The sequence below is a fragment of the Eptesicus fuscus genome, chromosome 5, assembly GCF_027574615.1.
Source record: "Eptesicus fuscus isolate TK198812 chromosome 5, DD_ASM_mEF_20220401, whole genome shotgun sequence".
In the NCBI taxonomy this organism is placed as follows: domain Eukaryota; kingdom Metazoa; phylum Chordata; class Mammalia; order Chiroptera; family Vespertilionidae; genus Eptesicus; species Eptesicus fuscus.
In genome coordinates this window covers 77,451,765-77,468,651 of record NC_072477.1, presented here as the reverse complement: position 1 = coordinate 77,468,651, position 16,887 = coordinate 77,451,765, and the positions used below count along the sequence as shown (strand labels likewise).

General features: G+C 53.0%; 2 protein-coding genes across 4 annotated transcripts; both read right to left on the bottom strand.

Annotated features, from left to right (window-relative positions):
• Positions 1-2,129: 2,129 nt before the first annotated feature.
• On the bottom strand, positions 2,130-6,273 carry CMTM5 (CKLF like MARVEL transmembrane domain containing 5). Of its 3 annotated transcripts, XM_054715600.1 has the most exons (6): positions 6,258-6,273; positions 4,812-5,005; positions 3,735-3,887; positions 2,763-2,855; positions 2,461-2,545; positions 2,130-2,363 (listed from the first exon to the last, which is right to left on the bottom strand). In XM_054715600.1, the coding sequence occupies exons 2-6, from the start codon at positions 4,935-4,937 to the stop codon at positions 2,350-2,352; spliced, it is 471 nt and encodes a 156-aa protein (XP_054571575.1). In that variant the 5' UTR covers positions 4,938-5,005; positions 6,258-6,273; the 3' UTR covers positions 2,130-2,349. The 3 variants fall into 3 exon arrangements, with proteins under 3 accessions (XP_054571575.1, XP_054571574.1, XP_054571576.1); XM_054715599.1 differs by lacking the exon at positions 6,258-6,273 and having other exon boundaries at positions 4,812-5,158; XM_054715601.1 differs by lacking the exons at positions 2,763-2,855; positions 3,735-3,887; positions 6,258-6,273 and having other exon boundaries at positions 4,812-5,158.
• On the bottom strand, positions 5,889-10,072 carry IL25 (interleukin 25). Its single transcript, XM_028135255.2, has 3 exons — positions 10,018-10,072; positions 9,590-9,819; positions 5,889-6,577 (listed from the first exon to the last, which is right to left on the bottom strand). The coding sequence occupies exons 1-3, from the start codon at positions 10,024-10,026 to the stop codon at positions 6,322-6,324; spliced, it is 495 nt and encodes a 164-aa protein (XP_027991056.1). The 5' UTR covers positions 10,027-10,072; the 3' UTR covers positions 5,889-6,321.
• Between the last annotated feature and the right edge of the window lie 6,815 nt (positions 10,073-16,887).

The window sequence follows — 16,887 nt, the reverse complement described above, 5'->3', positions numbered from 1 at the left end:
TTTCCCACATCTATGGAGGAGGAAACTGAGGCTCTGAGAAGTGAGGTGTCTCCCTGGGGCAGCAGAGTCATGAGTTCCAGTCCTGCTCAGTCAACCAGATAGGGGCCAGAGGGAGACATTTCCAAAGTGGAGAAAACAAAGGCACCAGAAGGATGAGCCAATTCTAGACACTGGGAAACAGAATTTTAGTGCCAAAGCTGAAGCCGCCATCCACCTACCCCACCTCTGAGGCCACAGGGGTTAAGAATGTCCTGGGACACCCATTGCCTCCAAAATGAATTTCCCACTGGTGCCAGGAGCGGTGCAGAGCTGGCTGGGGATGGACATGCAGATAAAGAGGTTGGGACAGGTCCCATTGTGGTCAGCAGCCCCTTAGAAGTAACCCACAGGGAGTCCCTCTCCCCGTGACCCCCAGGCCTAACCCCAGCTTCTTCATCATGAGGGCAGCCTGAGGCTCTGGGCTGACAGAGTCCAAACCATTATGGACCAAACCTGAGCACTGTCTCATCGCTACTTCTCACACAGACACAGATGAGCACAGATGCACATGCAGGTACACACCTAAATGGCACTCTGCTCTCTCTCTCTGAGCTCCCCCTAGGGACTGTCTGGTCTGGGTCATACGGCTGCTCAGGAAACAGGGCTGGTCCTGACCTCATTCTGCTCCAAGCAGATCCCTGCCCCATGCTGTGCCTACAGCCAGACTCTCCTGAGCACCTTCGCATCCCCTCACCTGGCACCTCATCTCCTGAATGCCCCTGGCTAAGCCCCTTCTAGCTCTCCTCTGAGGCCTTGGCCCCACCCCCACCAGGGTCAGCCCCCAGTCTTCAGAATGGGATAAGTATAAAGCCCCAAGGACAGCGAGCAGAGACCAGAGAAACACAAAAATGTTGGTTCCAGCTCTGGTGAGGAGCCAGAACATGAGGCTAAGAGAACAAGAAGCAGGAGGCCAGAGAAGTCAGATCAAGAGACCTGTGGTTATCACCAAGGGGAGCAGAGCAACTCTACCAGAGTCCAGGGTAGACTTAAGTCCCAGGCAGGGCTTAAGGGCCTGCATCTAGAAGGAGCACCCCAGAAGAAGGAAGGCATTTCAGGATAGGAGCAAACAAGCATTAGAGAGTGGCGATAGCAAGTCAGCTTGGATGAGCTGCTGAGGTAGGCCACACTGGGTTCTGTGGGGCGGGGCGGGGCGGGGACAGCCTGGCTGCACAGGACTATCGGGGCTGTGGCAGTGCCTGCTCCAAACTCCCCCTGAGCAGAGCTCTCCCAGAGCATTCATCGAGGGGAATCATGACCACCTTTCATTGCCTGCCTTCTCCCCAGTCTGTGAATACTAAAGGGCAGGCCCGCCTGTCACCTCTGAATCCCTGGGGCCCAGCACAGGAATCTTGCACACAGAAGAGGCTCAGGAAATATTTACTGGGTTCTGGCAAGCTGGAAAGGTGGACCCACGGGTGGCGGGAGCTGGAAGCGAGGTTGGACCATGTTTTCTGATGTAACGGGGCTCTGTACAGTATCCAGAACACCGGCTGAGGTGTTAGGAGCACTGCCTCTAGTCCCAGCTAAGTCACAAATAAGGTTGTCACATCCCCTAACCAGGCCTGCTTCCTCTTCTGTGGAATGAGAGCTGATACTCAATGCCTCTTCCAGTGACTGCCTTTTGGGAACTTTGGCTGGCCGCCATCTGAAGCCACAGGCTGACCTCTCCCCTGAGGCCTGCAGGCCAAGTCCTCCCCACACCACGAGGGGGAGCTCTAACACACTCCAGGCAAACACCTTTCAAACCCGCTAACAAATCTGTGCGCACAGGAGTGGCAGGTGGACACTCGCTCACATCAGGAAGGCTGTTCCTACTCACAGAACTCCAGGTGCCCAGCCACCAGGCACACCGCAAAGTGCCCTTGCACACAGAGAGCTGTGGAAGGGAAGTCTGTGTTGAAGGGTGCCTGCGGCATCTTCAGTCTAGCGCTCCACTTCCTCAGTGCTGAGACAAGTCCCAGAGAAGGGCCGAGGCCTGCTCCAGGCAGCATTTCCAGGATCATTCTTTGGATTCCTGATATGTCTAACTTCTGGGGAAGAAAAAGACTGACCAGTAGGATTTGAATCTTTTAATTTGGAAATGACCAGCTTCCTCCTGCCCACTCCTCTCTCCATAATACCCCTCTTCAGCCCAGCTTCCTCAGGAGTCGGATCTTAGCGCACCAGGCCCACAAACAGGTCCCCGTGACGTCTCAGGCCAGTCTCCATCTCTGTAGATCTGGGGTGGGGACAGTGGGCCAGGGAGCTAGTGAATCCAAGAGAGATGTGCCTGAGCTCCACTGTCCCCTTGCTCTGGCTGTAGTCCTGGGGTCACTGCTGGTCCCCTGTGAAGATGGAGCCAGGCAGGAAAGGGCATGTCAGGCTGGGGCCACTGGGGCAGGGGGTGAAGGGCACCTCCTCTCCCAGAGCTCAGGCACTCACCCTGAGTGGCCCTGGACACGATCTCAGTCCGGTAGATCTTGAAGGCATCGTAGGCAAAGACGGAAACCAGGATGATGCCAAAAACCTGTGGAGCAGGAGTGTGGATGGCACCACAAAGTCCATCCAGTATTAGGGAGGGATAGTGGGGGGGGGGGGCAAGGTGTGGGTCAGAGCCTCAGGCACTGGCTTGCGGCAGGGGGGGAGCGGGGGAGGGGGGGACGGGGGAGGCACAGGAAGGGAAGTGAGTAGCACCAGCTAGAGGTCCTTGGGGAACTGGAGAGCTCTGGGGGGTCTGGACTCACAAAAGCAGCAATGGCCGCTCCATCCCGGGAGGTCACAGCTGCAAAGGAGACCACCAGGAAGATGATGATGGCACTGACACAGCGGAGTAAGTCCTGGGGGGTCGAGGTTCCAGGTCAAAGGGAAGTCAGAGAGCAGGGGCAGCCCCCTGAACTTTTCCAGGCTAGTCAGCACTTGGCCCTCGAGCACTGAATTCCTGCATAAAGACACCCTGGACTACATAGAGCACTTAAGAGAAAAGAGGGAGGGAACTCACATGCTCTCCAGGGAAGGAATGCAGAGACCAGGACAGAAAGCCGGGCCGGGCTACAGCTGACCCAGGCTTATCAGCTGAGGCCAAGGGGCAGGGCTGGGCTTGGATTGGACCTTTGATGATTGGGAGAGCAGAACTAAAGGATGTGTGTCCTGCCCTGGCCGGTGTGGCTCAGCTGGTTGGAGTGTCTTCCTGTATACTAAAGCATCGATCCCTGGTCAAGCACATACGGGAGGCAACCGATCGATGTTTCTCTCTCACACTGATGTTTGTCTCTCCCCTCTCTTTTCCTCTCTCTCTAAAAATTCAATTTAGCCGAAACCGGTTTGGCTCAGTGGATAGAGCATCGGCCTGCGGACTGAAAGGTCCCAGGTTCGATTCCGGTCAAGGGCATGTACCTTGGTTGTGGGCACATCCCCAGTGGAGGTTGTGCAAGAGGCAGCTGATCTATGTTTCTCTACCGTCAATGTTTCTAACTCTCTATCCCTCTCTGTGAAAAATCAATAAAATATATTTAAAAAAACACACACCAAAAAAAAACTTTAAAAAAAAATTCAATTAAAAAAAATTTTTAAAGGATGTGTGTCCTCATTGTCAGTGACCCAGCAGCTTGGGGCAAAGTCCTGTCTGGTTGAGGGACCCAGGAAAAGGGGAGAGGCTGAAGAGGAAAGGAAAACTCTGCATTCAGAGGAGAACAGGGCCGGGGAGAGGGGTCCCTCACCAGACAGGGCCAGTTCAGCCGATCGAAGCGCTGGTAGTACTGGGTGGCATAGAGGAAGAGGAAGGCGAGGGTGATGAAGAACTCGAGCAGCGCGGCGGCCATGTAGGCGGAGATGGAGGCCGTGAAGCAGATGAAGATGATGAAGGTCAGGGCCTGCGGGACCAAGTGTGTGGACTTGCCAGGAAGGGGACACAGGCAGGGCCTGGCCTGGGCCTTCTCCTCCTCAAGAGTACCCCCAGGCTGGCCCCCACCACTGTCCTTCAAGGTGTCCCCATCCCTGGTGGCCGGAACCACTTCCAGGGCTTTTGCCCAGGGGCAGTCTCCAGCCTCCCACCTCTGCCAGCCCAGGCGGGTTTGAATCTTTTAATTTAGGGATGACCAGCCGCCACCTGCCCCTGCCCATCCCAGTAGCCCGGGCAGGGTGGTGTCCTGCTGAGGCACAGAACACAGCACAACCGCAGCCCCTGGAGTCCTCTGCCCGGGAAGCAGCCCCTGCCCCATCACCCTTCCCCCACGCCCGGTGCTTCAAGCTCCTCCAACAAGGCCCAGAGCCTGTGGCTCTGTGAAGAGACAAGGGTTAGAAGACCCAGTGCCCCACAGTGGGTTCCGGGGCCCGGTGGGCGCTGGCACTGTCGGGGGCACCTGCGCAGAAGACTCGCCTTTACACGAAGGCCTGCTAAGTGACTACGGGATGATCCTTTCCTGGGAACAGATGTTCGTGGGGAACAGACAGCAGTACAACGGGGCTGCAGGCAGTCTGCCCTTTTCGATAGTTGGGCTTCTTGGACGTGCCAGGAAGTGGCCATCTTAGAGCCCGGGAAAGACAGGCTGGCGCTACCCCGCCCGTCCCTGTGTCTCCCTCGATGTCCCAGAAAGCTGTCCTGTCTCCCTTCAACCCTCCCTGCCACGACTGAAACCGGCTGTAACTGCCTCCAGAAGAGAGGCAGGGAGAAGATGACGGAGGGGCAGCTGGGGGTAGAGGGGTGCCCAGAAAGCCTGGGAAGGGGGGCGGTGGGCAGGGCGGGGGGACCAGGGCTAGGAGACATGGAGGTGCCAGGTTGGGGCGGCTGCTGTTACCAGCTCAGTTTCCAGCAGGATGCCTTTGAGGGAGGAGAGGAAGGTCTTGTCCACCGCGAAGCCCTGGAGCCCTGCAGCTGCCCCCTCTTCAGGGGGCCGGTCCCGGCGATCCAGAGCACTGAGCATCTCCACGGGCCCACCAGGCACAGCCCCTCACTGCCAGCAGCCCAGGGAGGAAACAGGAAGATGGAAACCTGGCAGATGGGGAAGCAGACAAGAGAAAGAAGGCACTTGAGAAACCTGAAAGTGAAGCGTGCGGGCCTGCTGCGGGGTCCTAGGAGAAGGCAGCCGCCGCTGGGGAGGCCGGCCCACATGGGCCTTCGCCCAGCTGCCCAGAGTGGCCCTGCTGGTGCCTGCACCGGCCCCCAGAAGGCACATGGGGAGGGGAGCGGAGGGGAGGGGCGGGAGAGGAGTGGCCAGCCCTCCCGGACTTGGAGAAGGGAGGAGGGGGAAGAGGAGGAGGTCTGTGGAGACCGGGAGGAGTTGGGAGTGGAGCCAAGAAACAGGCTGGACTAGGAACCCCCAAGGACCTAAGCCTGAAGAAGTTGGTGTCCCCTCCCCTAACCTTAACCCTTTTCCTTGGCCCATCTTTTCTCCCTTTTCCCTTTAGGGAGGGTGGGAGCTGGAGCCCAGCCAGGCAGCACCCCCAGGACCCAGCTGCAGCAGCCAAGATGAAGGACAAAAGCAGATTGTTGGGGGGACAAGGGGGTGCTGTGTTCTTGCTGCAGTGCCTCAATGGGCCTCTGTCTCTCCAGCATGCCAGGGGGGTGGCCTGACCCATCCCGGTGTTCAGGGGTGGACCCGGGAGCCAGAGGAAGAGAGGGATGGGCGGCCACAGCGGAAACTCTGGAGAGAGCGGTAGGTGAGGGCTGACCATGGGGAAGACAAGGGACCGGGCTGGGGACCACAAGAAGCTCAGCACCAGGATGCCAAAGACAAATTAAGCCACTTTTAAATGCAGATTATTTATTGGGTAAGTCTCTCCATGCTCCATAACAGCCTCTTCCTCAGAGTCACCCATGTCAGAAGACTAGTAACATGCTCACTGAGTGTTAAATGAATGAATGAATGAATGAATGAGTGAATGAATGAATGAACGAACAAACGAACGAACCAACGAAGGAACGAACAAATGAATGACATGAGGGGTTCTTTGTTGGCAGGAGGGAAAATATCAAGAAAGTGCCTGTGCTTCACGAGGGCAGCTGGGGGTGGGGGGAAAGGAAGAGACAGGAGGTGGCCTCCTGGAATGAATGCACAGAGCTTGATGGGAGGAAATCAGGATGCCAGTTCCAGCAGCCGCTGCCCCCTTCGCTTCACCTGCACTTCCCATCCACTCCAAAAAGTGCAAAGTGTGTTTTCCTCTAAGGTCCCTATCCTGTCCCACGATCCTACTGCTCCAGATGATGCTTTGGAGGGGCTGAGCACTGGGGCGTCCTGGCTCACCGTGGTAAATGCTTGTACACCCAGCTCCAGTGTTCCAACCGGAGGCCAGCCATGGGCAGCATGACTAGGCCATCACACGGGGCCGCACACACACGCAAGCAAAGGAGACACGGTAGAGCCTGCGCTCCAGGCAGTAGCCATCATGGGCACCCTGCTCTCCAGGGCATCGCCGGCGGTAGAAGACGGTCTGGTTGTGGTAGAGGAGCTCCGAGTTGCCCAGGGGGTCCATGTGGGAGCCTGTCCGTAGGCTGACGCAGTGTGGACACAGGCAACGGGCGTGATACAGGTCCTGAGGGAGACGGTTCAAGTCCCTGTCCAACCTGTAGGGATGGTATGTGTCAGTCAGGCCTCGGAGGGAAGCTGGCTGGGCAGACAGGGCCTGGGCCAAGAACAGGGAGGGCCCAGTGTGGGTGGAAATGCCAGAGGAAGGAAATGGTGTGGTTGGGAGGCCTGGCTTCTTGCCCTAGCTCTGGCACCCACTTGCTGGGTGACTTTGAACAAATCACCCCCTCCTCCCCAACGTGAGGGTCAGGATGGAAGCGTGGCTTTCCCACCCTCCACCAGACCAGCTCCACTTTCATCTGATGTACACACTGGGCTCTGGCATGAGGTTTCTCTTTGTAACTGTTATTACATTTTAGGATGTTTTCAATTATAAAAGTAAAAACTGTTCTTAATAAAAATAAAAAATAAAAATAAATACACACACACACACACACACTAGTGATCTGGTGCATGAAATTTGTGCACATTAAAAGGGAATTAATTGGAGGAAATATTTTAATATTGCTATGTGCCCTTTCTCTATAATAGAAGTGTCAGAGATGAAAGAAAATTAGTAAAATGTATATGAAAATCTTCCTCCTGTCAGAGCCTGGGTGCACCACGGGAACCAGAGTCAAGTCCCTGCCCACCCACGTGCGCTTTGAAATCGCAGAGACCCAGACCCAGCTGGCCCCACCCACATTGGGCTAGATCCAGACCTGGCTGGCTCCACCCCCGTCAAGCCCTGCTGGGTGGGGGGGCGTGGCCTCAGGTCACCTGGCCAGGTGCTGGGGCGGGGGGCGCAGCCTGAGGTCCCCTGTCAAGCCCCACCAGGTGGGGGGGCACAGCCTCAGGTCCCCTGCCCCTGCCCCTGCCCAGCATCAAGCAGCCTCAGATCCCTGCTGATTGCTCATTAAGACTCCTTACGGGAACTTGGCCTCTGCTGTGGGCGCAGCCATCTTGTGTTACGGAATCCCTGCCTCCACTATGGGCGCAGCCATTTATGTTATGGTGTGATGGTCAATTTGCATATTCCCTCTTTATTATATAGAAGACTAAGCCTGCTCATGATCCAAAGTCATATGTATATGACTAATAGGCTTATCTCCCCACCAGTCCCACTCCCTCAGAGGGCGCCAGCATCAACCATTTCCTACACTTCCTCCGGACATTGTGCATATATTATAAGCACATGTTAGGGGGCACAGTGAGACTCATTTATTTATTCTGAAAGGATCTTGTGGTCCAAAAAGGTGAAAAGTAGGTGTTCCACAGGCCTGGGACTCCAGAAGCCTAGCAGGAAATAGCTGCTAGGTTGTAAGACCATCCTCCATGCAGAAGCTGGGGCTCAGCTAGCACTGCATTTTCCCAAGAGAGTTCCCTAATAAGTACCTTGCAAGAGAAGGGGTCTGTGGCCAGATGAGTTTAATGGTTTCTTTTCTGTAGACTTCTCTCAGACTTCAATGTGCTGAGTACACTGAGTCTCCAAGGAGGTCAGGGCTAAAGCAGCTTTACCCACACTTACTTGATATCATCACTTTTTTCTGAGGAGCAGCTTGTGGGAGGAGTGTTGCAAAGAACCCACTTTGGGAAAGGCCACCTGAGTGGTTATCAGGGGCTCACAGCCTCCCAACGACAGGTCTGGACCCCAGACGAGTTAGCCAACTGATCCCCAGCTTTCCCAGGACCCGGCCCACCTTCTGAGACCACCACTTCAAAGCATGGTGACCGGGAGTCTCCACTCTGGATCTAGTCTCAATCAGAGCCAACCTTCTCCCTACCCACTGAACTTCTCCTTCTATCCCCAAAGCTAAAGTTAAGCCAGCCTAGACTTATAAGGAGTGGGAACACAGACACCCCATGAGGACAAGACAGAAGGAGAAATTTGGAGGAGATCCCTAAGGCCTAGTTTTTAGTATTTTCTTTTACTGTCCTGATTTCAGTACTTCCTAATATTTTTCACATTGTAGCACAAATAGAGAATTATGATATTTTTTGCCCTTGCCGGTTTTTCTCAGTGGTTAGAGCATTGGCCCAAGGACTTAAGGGTTGCCAGTTCAATTCCTGGTCAAGGGCACATACCTCAGTTACAGGTTTGATCCTCAGTCCTGGTCAGGGCACATGTAGGGGGTAACCATCGTTGTGTCTCTCTCACATCTCTCTCTCACATCTCTCTCTCTCCCCCCTTCCCCTCTCCCTCCCTTCCACTCTCTCTAAAAAGCAATGGAAAAAAAATATCCTCAGGTAAGGATTAAAATTATATATATACTAGAGGCCCGATGCACGAAATTCATGCAAGTGTAGGCCTTCCTTCCCCTGGCTGCCAGCACCAGCTTCCCTCCAGCACCCAGGACCCGGGCTTCCCTCGCAGCCCCGGCTTCATCTGGAAGGTCTTCCAGAAGGATGTCTGGTCTAATTAGCATATTATGCTATATATCTATCTATCTATGTATAGATATATAGAGAGAGATAGAGATAGATAGATAGATAGATAGATAGATAGATAGATAGATAGATAGATAGATAGATAGATATCACACTAAGGGAAAGACTAAGCCTGCTCATGATCCAAAGTCAGCAGCCACCCACTGCCCCCGAGTTGAGGGTGTCATTGTCCTGGTATATTTATGACCCACTCACATCCCAGTGCAGAGCATTGCTATTGGGATGCTTCGCATCTGTATCATACTAAGATTCCCTGATATTCTAGTTAGAAAAGCATGACCATAGTAGAGATGGAGGAAGAGCCAGAGTAAAGGAGAGAACCAACATTTTATGTACTCAATATAGGTTTTACATACATTATGTCATACAATCTGCACATAAACCTATGCAGTATTATCTTATTTTACAGATGAAAAACACCTGAGCTTTGAAACCTTGAGTAATTGGCCCGAGGTCACCCAATAAGAGTCAGAGCTAGGACCCAGACTAACCCCCCAAACCTTTATGGCCTCTCTGAGATACAAAGTAGCAGGTAGGTTGGAACTGAGTAGAACGCCCTTGGCCCCTCAGACACACCCCACCTGGTACACATGCAAGCATTCGGGAGGGGACAGCGGACTTACACATATCTCCAGGGAGAGATGGACCTGCTGTTGAGGGGTCCGTCTTCACTGGCCCTGCAGGATACTGGGTGGTGGCTATCAATCTCTGGGGGAGGTGTGAGCACAGTGTTCAACTCTTCAGGGGAGTCCTGCTCTTTGACGGGAAAGCATCTGGGCCAGTGGATGCAGTCCTTCTGAAGCCGAAAACTGAGGGTGTGGGTTCCCATGACTATTGCTAAGAAGGCAACCACCTGTAGGAAAAGGCCAGTGAGAGAACTGCTCCAGTCTAGTTTGGGTGCCCCTCTCCCAGCTGTTCCCTAAGATCCTGGTTTCTTGCTCCACCTGACCCCCAGACCCAAACCTTGGAGCCCAGCCTCCCTCCACACACACAGAAACATCCTGCGGCTGTCCTCCTTGGCACCCTCCCCACCGAGCCTCTGCACACTCACCTGGTTCATGCCGGCTGCCAGATGCTGCTCACCCAGCGCAGTGCTATACAGGCTGACAGGCGGGGCCCTGTGGAAGCAGGCTGGCTGGAGCAGTTGAGAGTCCTGGTTTTATTTTCAGCAAACCTGTTTTGTTTATTCAAATTTATTTCCACTACCTTTTGGAGGGAGTAACCTGAGATTAAAAAACAAAACAAAACCAAAGAAAACCAGACAGTGTTTCCAGAGCTGCTTAAAATGCTCTACTCATGGAAGTTGTGATAAACATCATTGTAAGCCTGGAAACCTATTGGGTAAATTTCATTCTTTATATGAGGTCAAAGCAATAGTATTCTGCAATTCTGTGACTTTCAAAACTGGCATTATGGGAATTTTCCTAGTTGGCTTGGTAGCCAAAATTAGGGAACATTATTTGGCCTCTCTTAAAGTGGCCTCATTTCCATGGTCTCTGCTGCTCCCACTTGGAATGTCTCCATCATTCCCTTTCTTCTCAGAAGTCCCCTGATCAACCACCTTAGTGAAATTTCCACTCTATCTCCTGTGACCATCAGCCCTTCTGTTCTCTGGCCCCTTCCTCATCTTCAATGAACCCAACTTCTACAACCCCCATCATCTATGACTTCTCCCCATCATCCATTACCTGCTCCGGAGGCCGCACAAACCCCATTGCCCCCCACCCCCACCCTTTCCCTGATTCCCATAGGACTGTCCAAAAGTCCCCCATCCCATATGTTTGTTGGCTGGATACACAGGGTCTGATGGAAGAAGCTGTGGGTGACTGTTCCCATTGCACAAATGAGAAGGTAAAGCCAAGAAGAGGAGGGGCCTGATAACTCCCTCACCTAAGACCCAACAGGAGGTCCCAGTCCCAGGGACCAGCCTGCCCCCACCCCCACTCACAAGGCCATCGGAACAAGGTCATTGTAGGGGTAGCTGCTGTTCTTAGGCCATGACCCAGCCTTAGAGCCCCCAGTTGCATGGGCTGCTGTCAGCTGGGGCAGGGGCCGGGGAGAGGAGGGATTGTGTGCTTCACAATGGCTCAAGCTGGGCCTGACCCCAAAGACACAGGTCAGCCAGGGACCATCCAGCCTGAGGGGCACTGAGCAGTCCATGCCCACTTCTCTCCATGCCTTTTCTCTTCATCCTTGCCCATTGACTCCCCTCAAACACCCTCCATGACACCCCCATACACACACGCCTACACACCATGTATTGACATGATCTCTAGCATGATGTTTCCTGATTTGCATGTGCTTTCCCTTAGAAAGTACTCCTCTGGTAACCAAGGACACCGGAAGTAAACAAAGAGAACCAGGAATAATTTTAACTATAGAGTGAGAAGGAATTCTTCAAATGCTTTAGGGCAGCGGTTTTCAACCTTTTTCATCTCATGGCACACACAAACTAATTTACTAAAATTCTGCAGCACACCAAAAAATATATCTTTTGCCAATCTGACAAAAATAATAGGTATGATTTTGATTCATTCACACCCAACAGTTATTGTTGTGTTGCCTGTTGTCATTTTTCTATTTGACTAGTCAGATATTGCATGTCTTAATATTCTTGAGGCACACCAGTTGAAAATCGCTGCTTTGGGGCAATGCATCCCCAAAGCATAGCAGTAATGAGGACAGGGGGCATTCTGGAGGATTGTGGGAAGCTGCTGTGGTGAAGGCCCTGGAACTAAGGGTGGCACAGGGCTCAGAGGAAACAGGTGGCGGCTGGGAGAGCAGGGGCATTTAGGAGACCACTGAGTCAGGAGGGCATCACCCTGCTCCCACTGCCCCTATTCACCCCTATACTCCCAGACACTCTCACTTCCACGCTCTGCTGGCCTCTCAGTCCTGTGTGTGCCAGGATGGTGCCAAGGCCTGTAGGTGCATCAGCTCATTTTACCTTCCAATAAAACCACAAGGTGAAAACTATTACCCCTATTATCTCATATTAAGATGATGAAACTGAGACCCAAAGAAACTGAGTAACCTCCTCAAGGTCACTCAGGAAGGGGCGAAGCTGATTTTCCACTCCAGCCCTGACCAACTCAAAATCTAAGCTCCTGGCATGGAGGTGCCACCCTGTGCTGCCCTTACTGGTTGCAAAGGGAAGGGAAGTCCCTTCAGTAAGTGCTTTCCTACTCACCTGGGCTTGGGCTGGAACAAGTCTCACCTGCACCTGCCCAAGGTCACAGGGCATTCCTGCCCACTCAGGCATTCAGCACTGCTGGCTGGGACCCCCTGCTCCCGCTCCTAGTCCCCAGCCTCGGGGTGTTCCTGAGCAGCCTCTAACCCCAGGAAAGGCTCTGAGAGGGCAGTGCTCTTCCAGAAGACCTGACTCCTTAGGGGTCTCCCCAAAGCCAATCAGAGCCTCAGAGCCTGACATTGGCACAGATCTCCTGACCTTGCCCACCCCAGCCCCGCCCCAGTCCAGGAGGGGGTGTTCAAAAGAGCTGGAAGTGATTCTAGCTACTTATTACTTGCTGATGTTGCAAAAAACCCATATTGGTTGCCCAGGCCATTGACCTTCAGGAGAGACCTTTGGGGTGTCCCCTGATTCCGTAGCAGGACTTCCTCTGAGAAAACCCCTGAAAGGCAGAGACAGAGTCCCTCCACCCACACAGTCTCTTCCAGGGATGCTCAGGCCTGACAAAGAACATGTGCTCTGAGCCACCCCCTCCAACCCCACCCCCACCCCACCCACCCCGGTTTGCTCAGCCTCCGTCCTTATCTCAGTAGCATCTCTGTGGGACTCCTTAGGGTGACTCCCTGGCATGAGAAACATTTTCCAGAGGTTTCCCTCCTGGGGTGACTAGTTTTGGAATCCCTGAGTCACTTCAGCTTCCAGGGAATCCTTGGAGGTGTGGGGAGATGGGTGTGGCAATGGGAAGAATGCTGAAGGTGGGAGCAAAGAAAAGTTCACCCAGTACCTGACATCAAGGGTGCCTCCCAGTGTGTCTTCACCTGCCTGAGCCTGACCTGGAGATCCACCCCTGTGCTCCTGGAAGGAGAGATCAGTACCTGGCAGGAAAGGCATGGAAGATGTGATGGAACACACCCCCTCCTTTGGCCAGGAAAGGCTCCTGGGGCTTGCAGAAAGCTAGAATATGACTGCCCTGCCCTTTCCCAGGAAGACATCCAAACCCCCACCTGCTAGTTTGAAGTCCAGACCCTGCCTCTGATCAGCTCTTGATCTTGGGCCCCCTCTGGTCCTTTCTCATCTGTAGAAGTGTGGTGGGGGGGGTGGGGTGGGAGGTTTTAACCTGGATGGCCACAAAAGTGCCAACCAGCTTAGCTGTTCTGGACCTCAGCTCCTGAAATAGCTCATCTGCACTCACCTGATGTGAGGCTGGGGCACTGGTGTTTAAAATGCTGAGATACCTCTGCTCCTGCTGGTAAATAGATGATCTCCTCAGCCCCGGGGCATCATCCCACTATCACAACCTCCCTGTGGCCCTGCAACTAAAGGCCCTGCTCCCCAAGGCCTCCAGAACACTGCTGCATGTACTGCTTGGTAGGCCATAATGGTACTAGTTGCTAATTATTTGTCGTGTCACCTTTAGTTACAAAGATGCTTAGGCTCAGGAGTCTGCCTTCAAAGAGAACTCCATCTGTCCTGGGAGACACACAGAGAATCAGAGCGCACCGGACAAGAAGCCCCACAACGCCCTCTCCAGCTGGGTGCTGGTGTCTCCCATTCACCAGACACTTACTGAGCACCTACTTTACACCAGGCACTATTTTATTTTATTTTTTAAAGAAACATTCTATGTTTGTATTGATTTCAGAGAGAGAAAGGGAGAGGGAGAGAGAGATAGAAACCTCAATGAGGAGGGAGAATCATTGATTGGCTGCCTCCTGCATGCCCCCTACTGGGAGTCAAGCCTAAAACCCAGGCATGTGCCCTGACCTGAACTGTGACCTACTGGTTCATGGGTTGATGCTCAACCACTGAGCCACACCGGCCAGGCACCAGACACACACACACACATATATATATATATGATTTTTTAGAGAGAGAGATAGAAACATCATGAGAGAGAAACATCATTGATCAGCTGCCTCCTGCACGCCCCCCACAGGGGATCGAGCCCACAACCCAGGCATGTGCCCTGACCAGGAGTTAAACCAGTGGCCTCTTGGCTCCTGGCTTGACGCTCAACCACTGAGCTACACCAGCCGGGCTAGGCATTATTTTAATGGTAGGAATGCAGAGGAGTACAAGCCAGATAAGGTCCCTGCCTCATGAAACTTCCATCTTAGGAGGAGACAGATGATAAATAAGGAAACAAGATAATTTCTGATAATAACCAATGCTATGAAGAGAATGAAAGAGTATTATGAGGTAGGAAGTTATGGGGCAGGGGGCTGCCTTCATTTAGAAAGGCAGAGAAGGATGAATGGCCCAGGCAGAGGGAGTGGGGCATGCAGAGTCCTGGAGGTGAGAAACAGCTGGGTGTATTTGAGAAACAGAAGAGACAGTGTAAATGGAAAACAAAGGCTGCGGGGGAGAGTGGGATGCGATGAGGTGGAAGAGGTGGGTAGGGACCTGATCACATAGGGTGCTGTGGTGGAGCATTTGGATTTTATTCCAAGTTCAGTGGGGAGGTACTGACTGGATTCAAGCATGATCTCGGTGATGTGAGTTTCCCGAGAGCAGCACTGTGTCCTTGATATTCTGCTCCCCGCTCCTCTCCAGCGCTGGCATCCAATAACAATAATAGTGGCTTTTATCCAACATTTATACATCAAGGGCCAGGCACTGTTCTCGGGATTCTCTTAATCCTCACAACGAGCCAATGCTATCGGTTCCATTATTACCCCACATTACAGACAGGGAACCAGAGGCTCCAAGGGGCCGTGTAGCTTGCCAAAGTCGCCAGCGAGTGCTGGAACCAGGATTGGACCCCATGCGATCTGGATGCTGAGGAGTCCAAAGGAAGAACTGGAAGAATCCGTGAGCACTTGAGAAATTCTGAATAGCAGGAGGAACAAGAACAGGTCCCTGGAATCCTAGGTTGGGATGAGAGAAGGACTAGCTGGTTGGTCCTGCTGGAAAGGGGAGAGAAGACTGGGACGCAGAAAGCCAGATGGAGGGGTCCCTCCTGTCTTCCTCTGAATACAGCAAAGACAAGCCTCAAAGCTGAGGACCGGCTGCCTAAGGCTGACCTCCCGGGTCTTAGCTGCCCTGCAGGCTGGGCTTTCTCCTGCCTAACCTGGGGCCCACAGCTCTCTCTCTCTCTCCGAACAAGTTAGAATCACCTTAAACCTCTGTGAAAGAGGGGGCAAGCATGAGGCATAAGGCAAGAGGAAAGGCTCCTCCTGCCCTCAGCAAAAAACCCTTTCATCTTTCATGAAAGCACGAGTGGGAGGGAGAGCCAAGGCGAAGAGGAACAGCCATGGAGGGAGAGCACGGTGCTGGGCACTTTACTCATATTCCCGCTTCACCCAAGCCGGTCACAGATGAGGAACTGAGATCAGATGTTATAAAGCTTGACCAAGATCACACAGCTAATAAACCAGATGCACTTCCCAGGCTGACTGTCGCTGCTCAGTGCCCAGGCTCTCCAGGAGCAGTCTTATTTTCCTGCGGGTTTGCACTCTGCTGCCCCCGCCGACATTTCCCCGGGTACTGAGCCCCATTGCCCACCTCCCAAACAACCATTTTGCCTGGTTCTATCGTTTCCTTCCTGCTCAGCCCTTTCTGACCTCCACCTATTTCTCCTGTGCCCGTCGGAGCATCAGGAACTAGGTTTCCTGTCCACCCCAATTTGCCTTGGCAGTCCCCCTGGGCATACAGTGACCCCCGAGGGTCTGTGTTCCAGCTGCCAGGGCCCCCAGGGCTGGGGTCTGTTGGGAGTTGGATCAGACTGGAGTTGGAACGGAGGAGCTCTCCCTTCAGATGCATCTGGAAATTTAGAATTCCTCTACCAGCCTAAGAGAGTTGGAGACTGTTCAGGATTCCCAGACCCGTGCTCAGGTGTGCTCTCCATCTCAGAGCCAAGCCCAGAACCAATATTGTCCATCCTCATGTTCACCCCAGAATCTCTCCCTAATCCACGGTGTGAGTCCCACCCCTCCCCTCTGCAGAGGTTTCTTCATAGGTACCCAGGCAGTAGGGAAGGGAAGGGGTGGTATTTTCAGAATACCAGTCAAAGCAGGTATCTCACCTCCTCCTCCCCTAGAAATGCCGGGATGTGTGGGCCTGTGGAATGTGGAGGGGAAGCATCTACCTGCCCAAGGCCTAGGGTTCCCAAAGGGCCTTAAATTAGACTTTCAACGTTATTGCCAAATGGGGTTATACAGAGAATCTATTTTTTGCATTTTTGTGGATATAAAAGTAGATATGAACAAGTTCAGTGGCCAAAAATAACTTCACAGGGTGACCTGATCATAAATTCCTAACTGGGCAGGTTATAGTGGGTATAACTTCTTTGGTAAAAGGTTTTTTTGTTGTTTTGTTTTTTTGTTTGTTTGTTTTAATATATTTTATTGATTTTAGAGAGGAAGGGAGAGGGAGGAGAGATAGAAACATCAATAATGAGAGAGAATCATTGATTGGCTGCCTCCTGCACACCCCCTACCAGGGATCAAGCCTGAAACCCAGGTATGTGCCCTTGACCAGAATCGAACCTGGGACCCCTCAGTCCACAGGCTGACGCTCTATCCATTGAGCAAAACCAGCCAGGGCGGTAAAAGGTTTTTTAAGCAAGTCCTGCCCATTGTTCTTGTGCATCTAGGTCAGTGATGGCGAACCTATGACATGCGTGTCAGCACTGACACGCGTAGCCATTTCTGATGACACACGGCCGCTGAGGCGGCCGCATGCCGAGGATGAAACATTTGCTGCTCCTGAGGATGAACATTTGCGAAATAA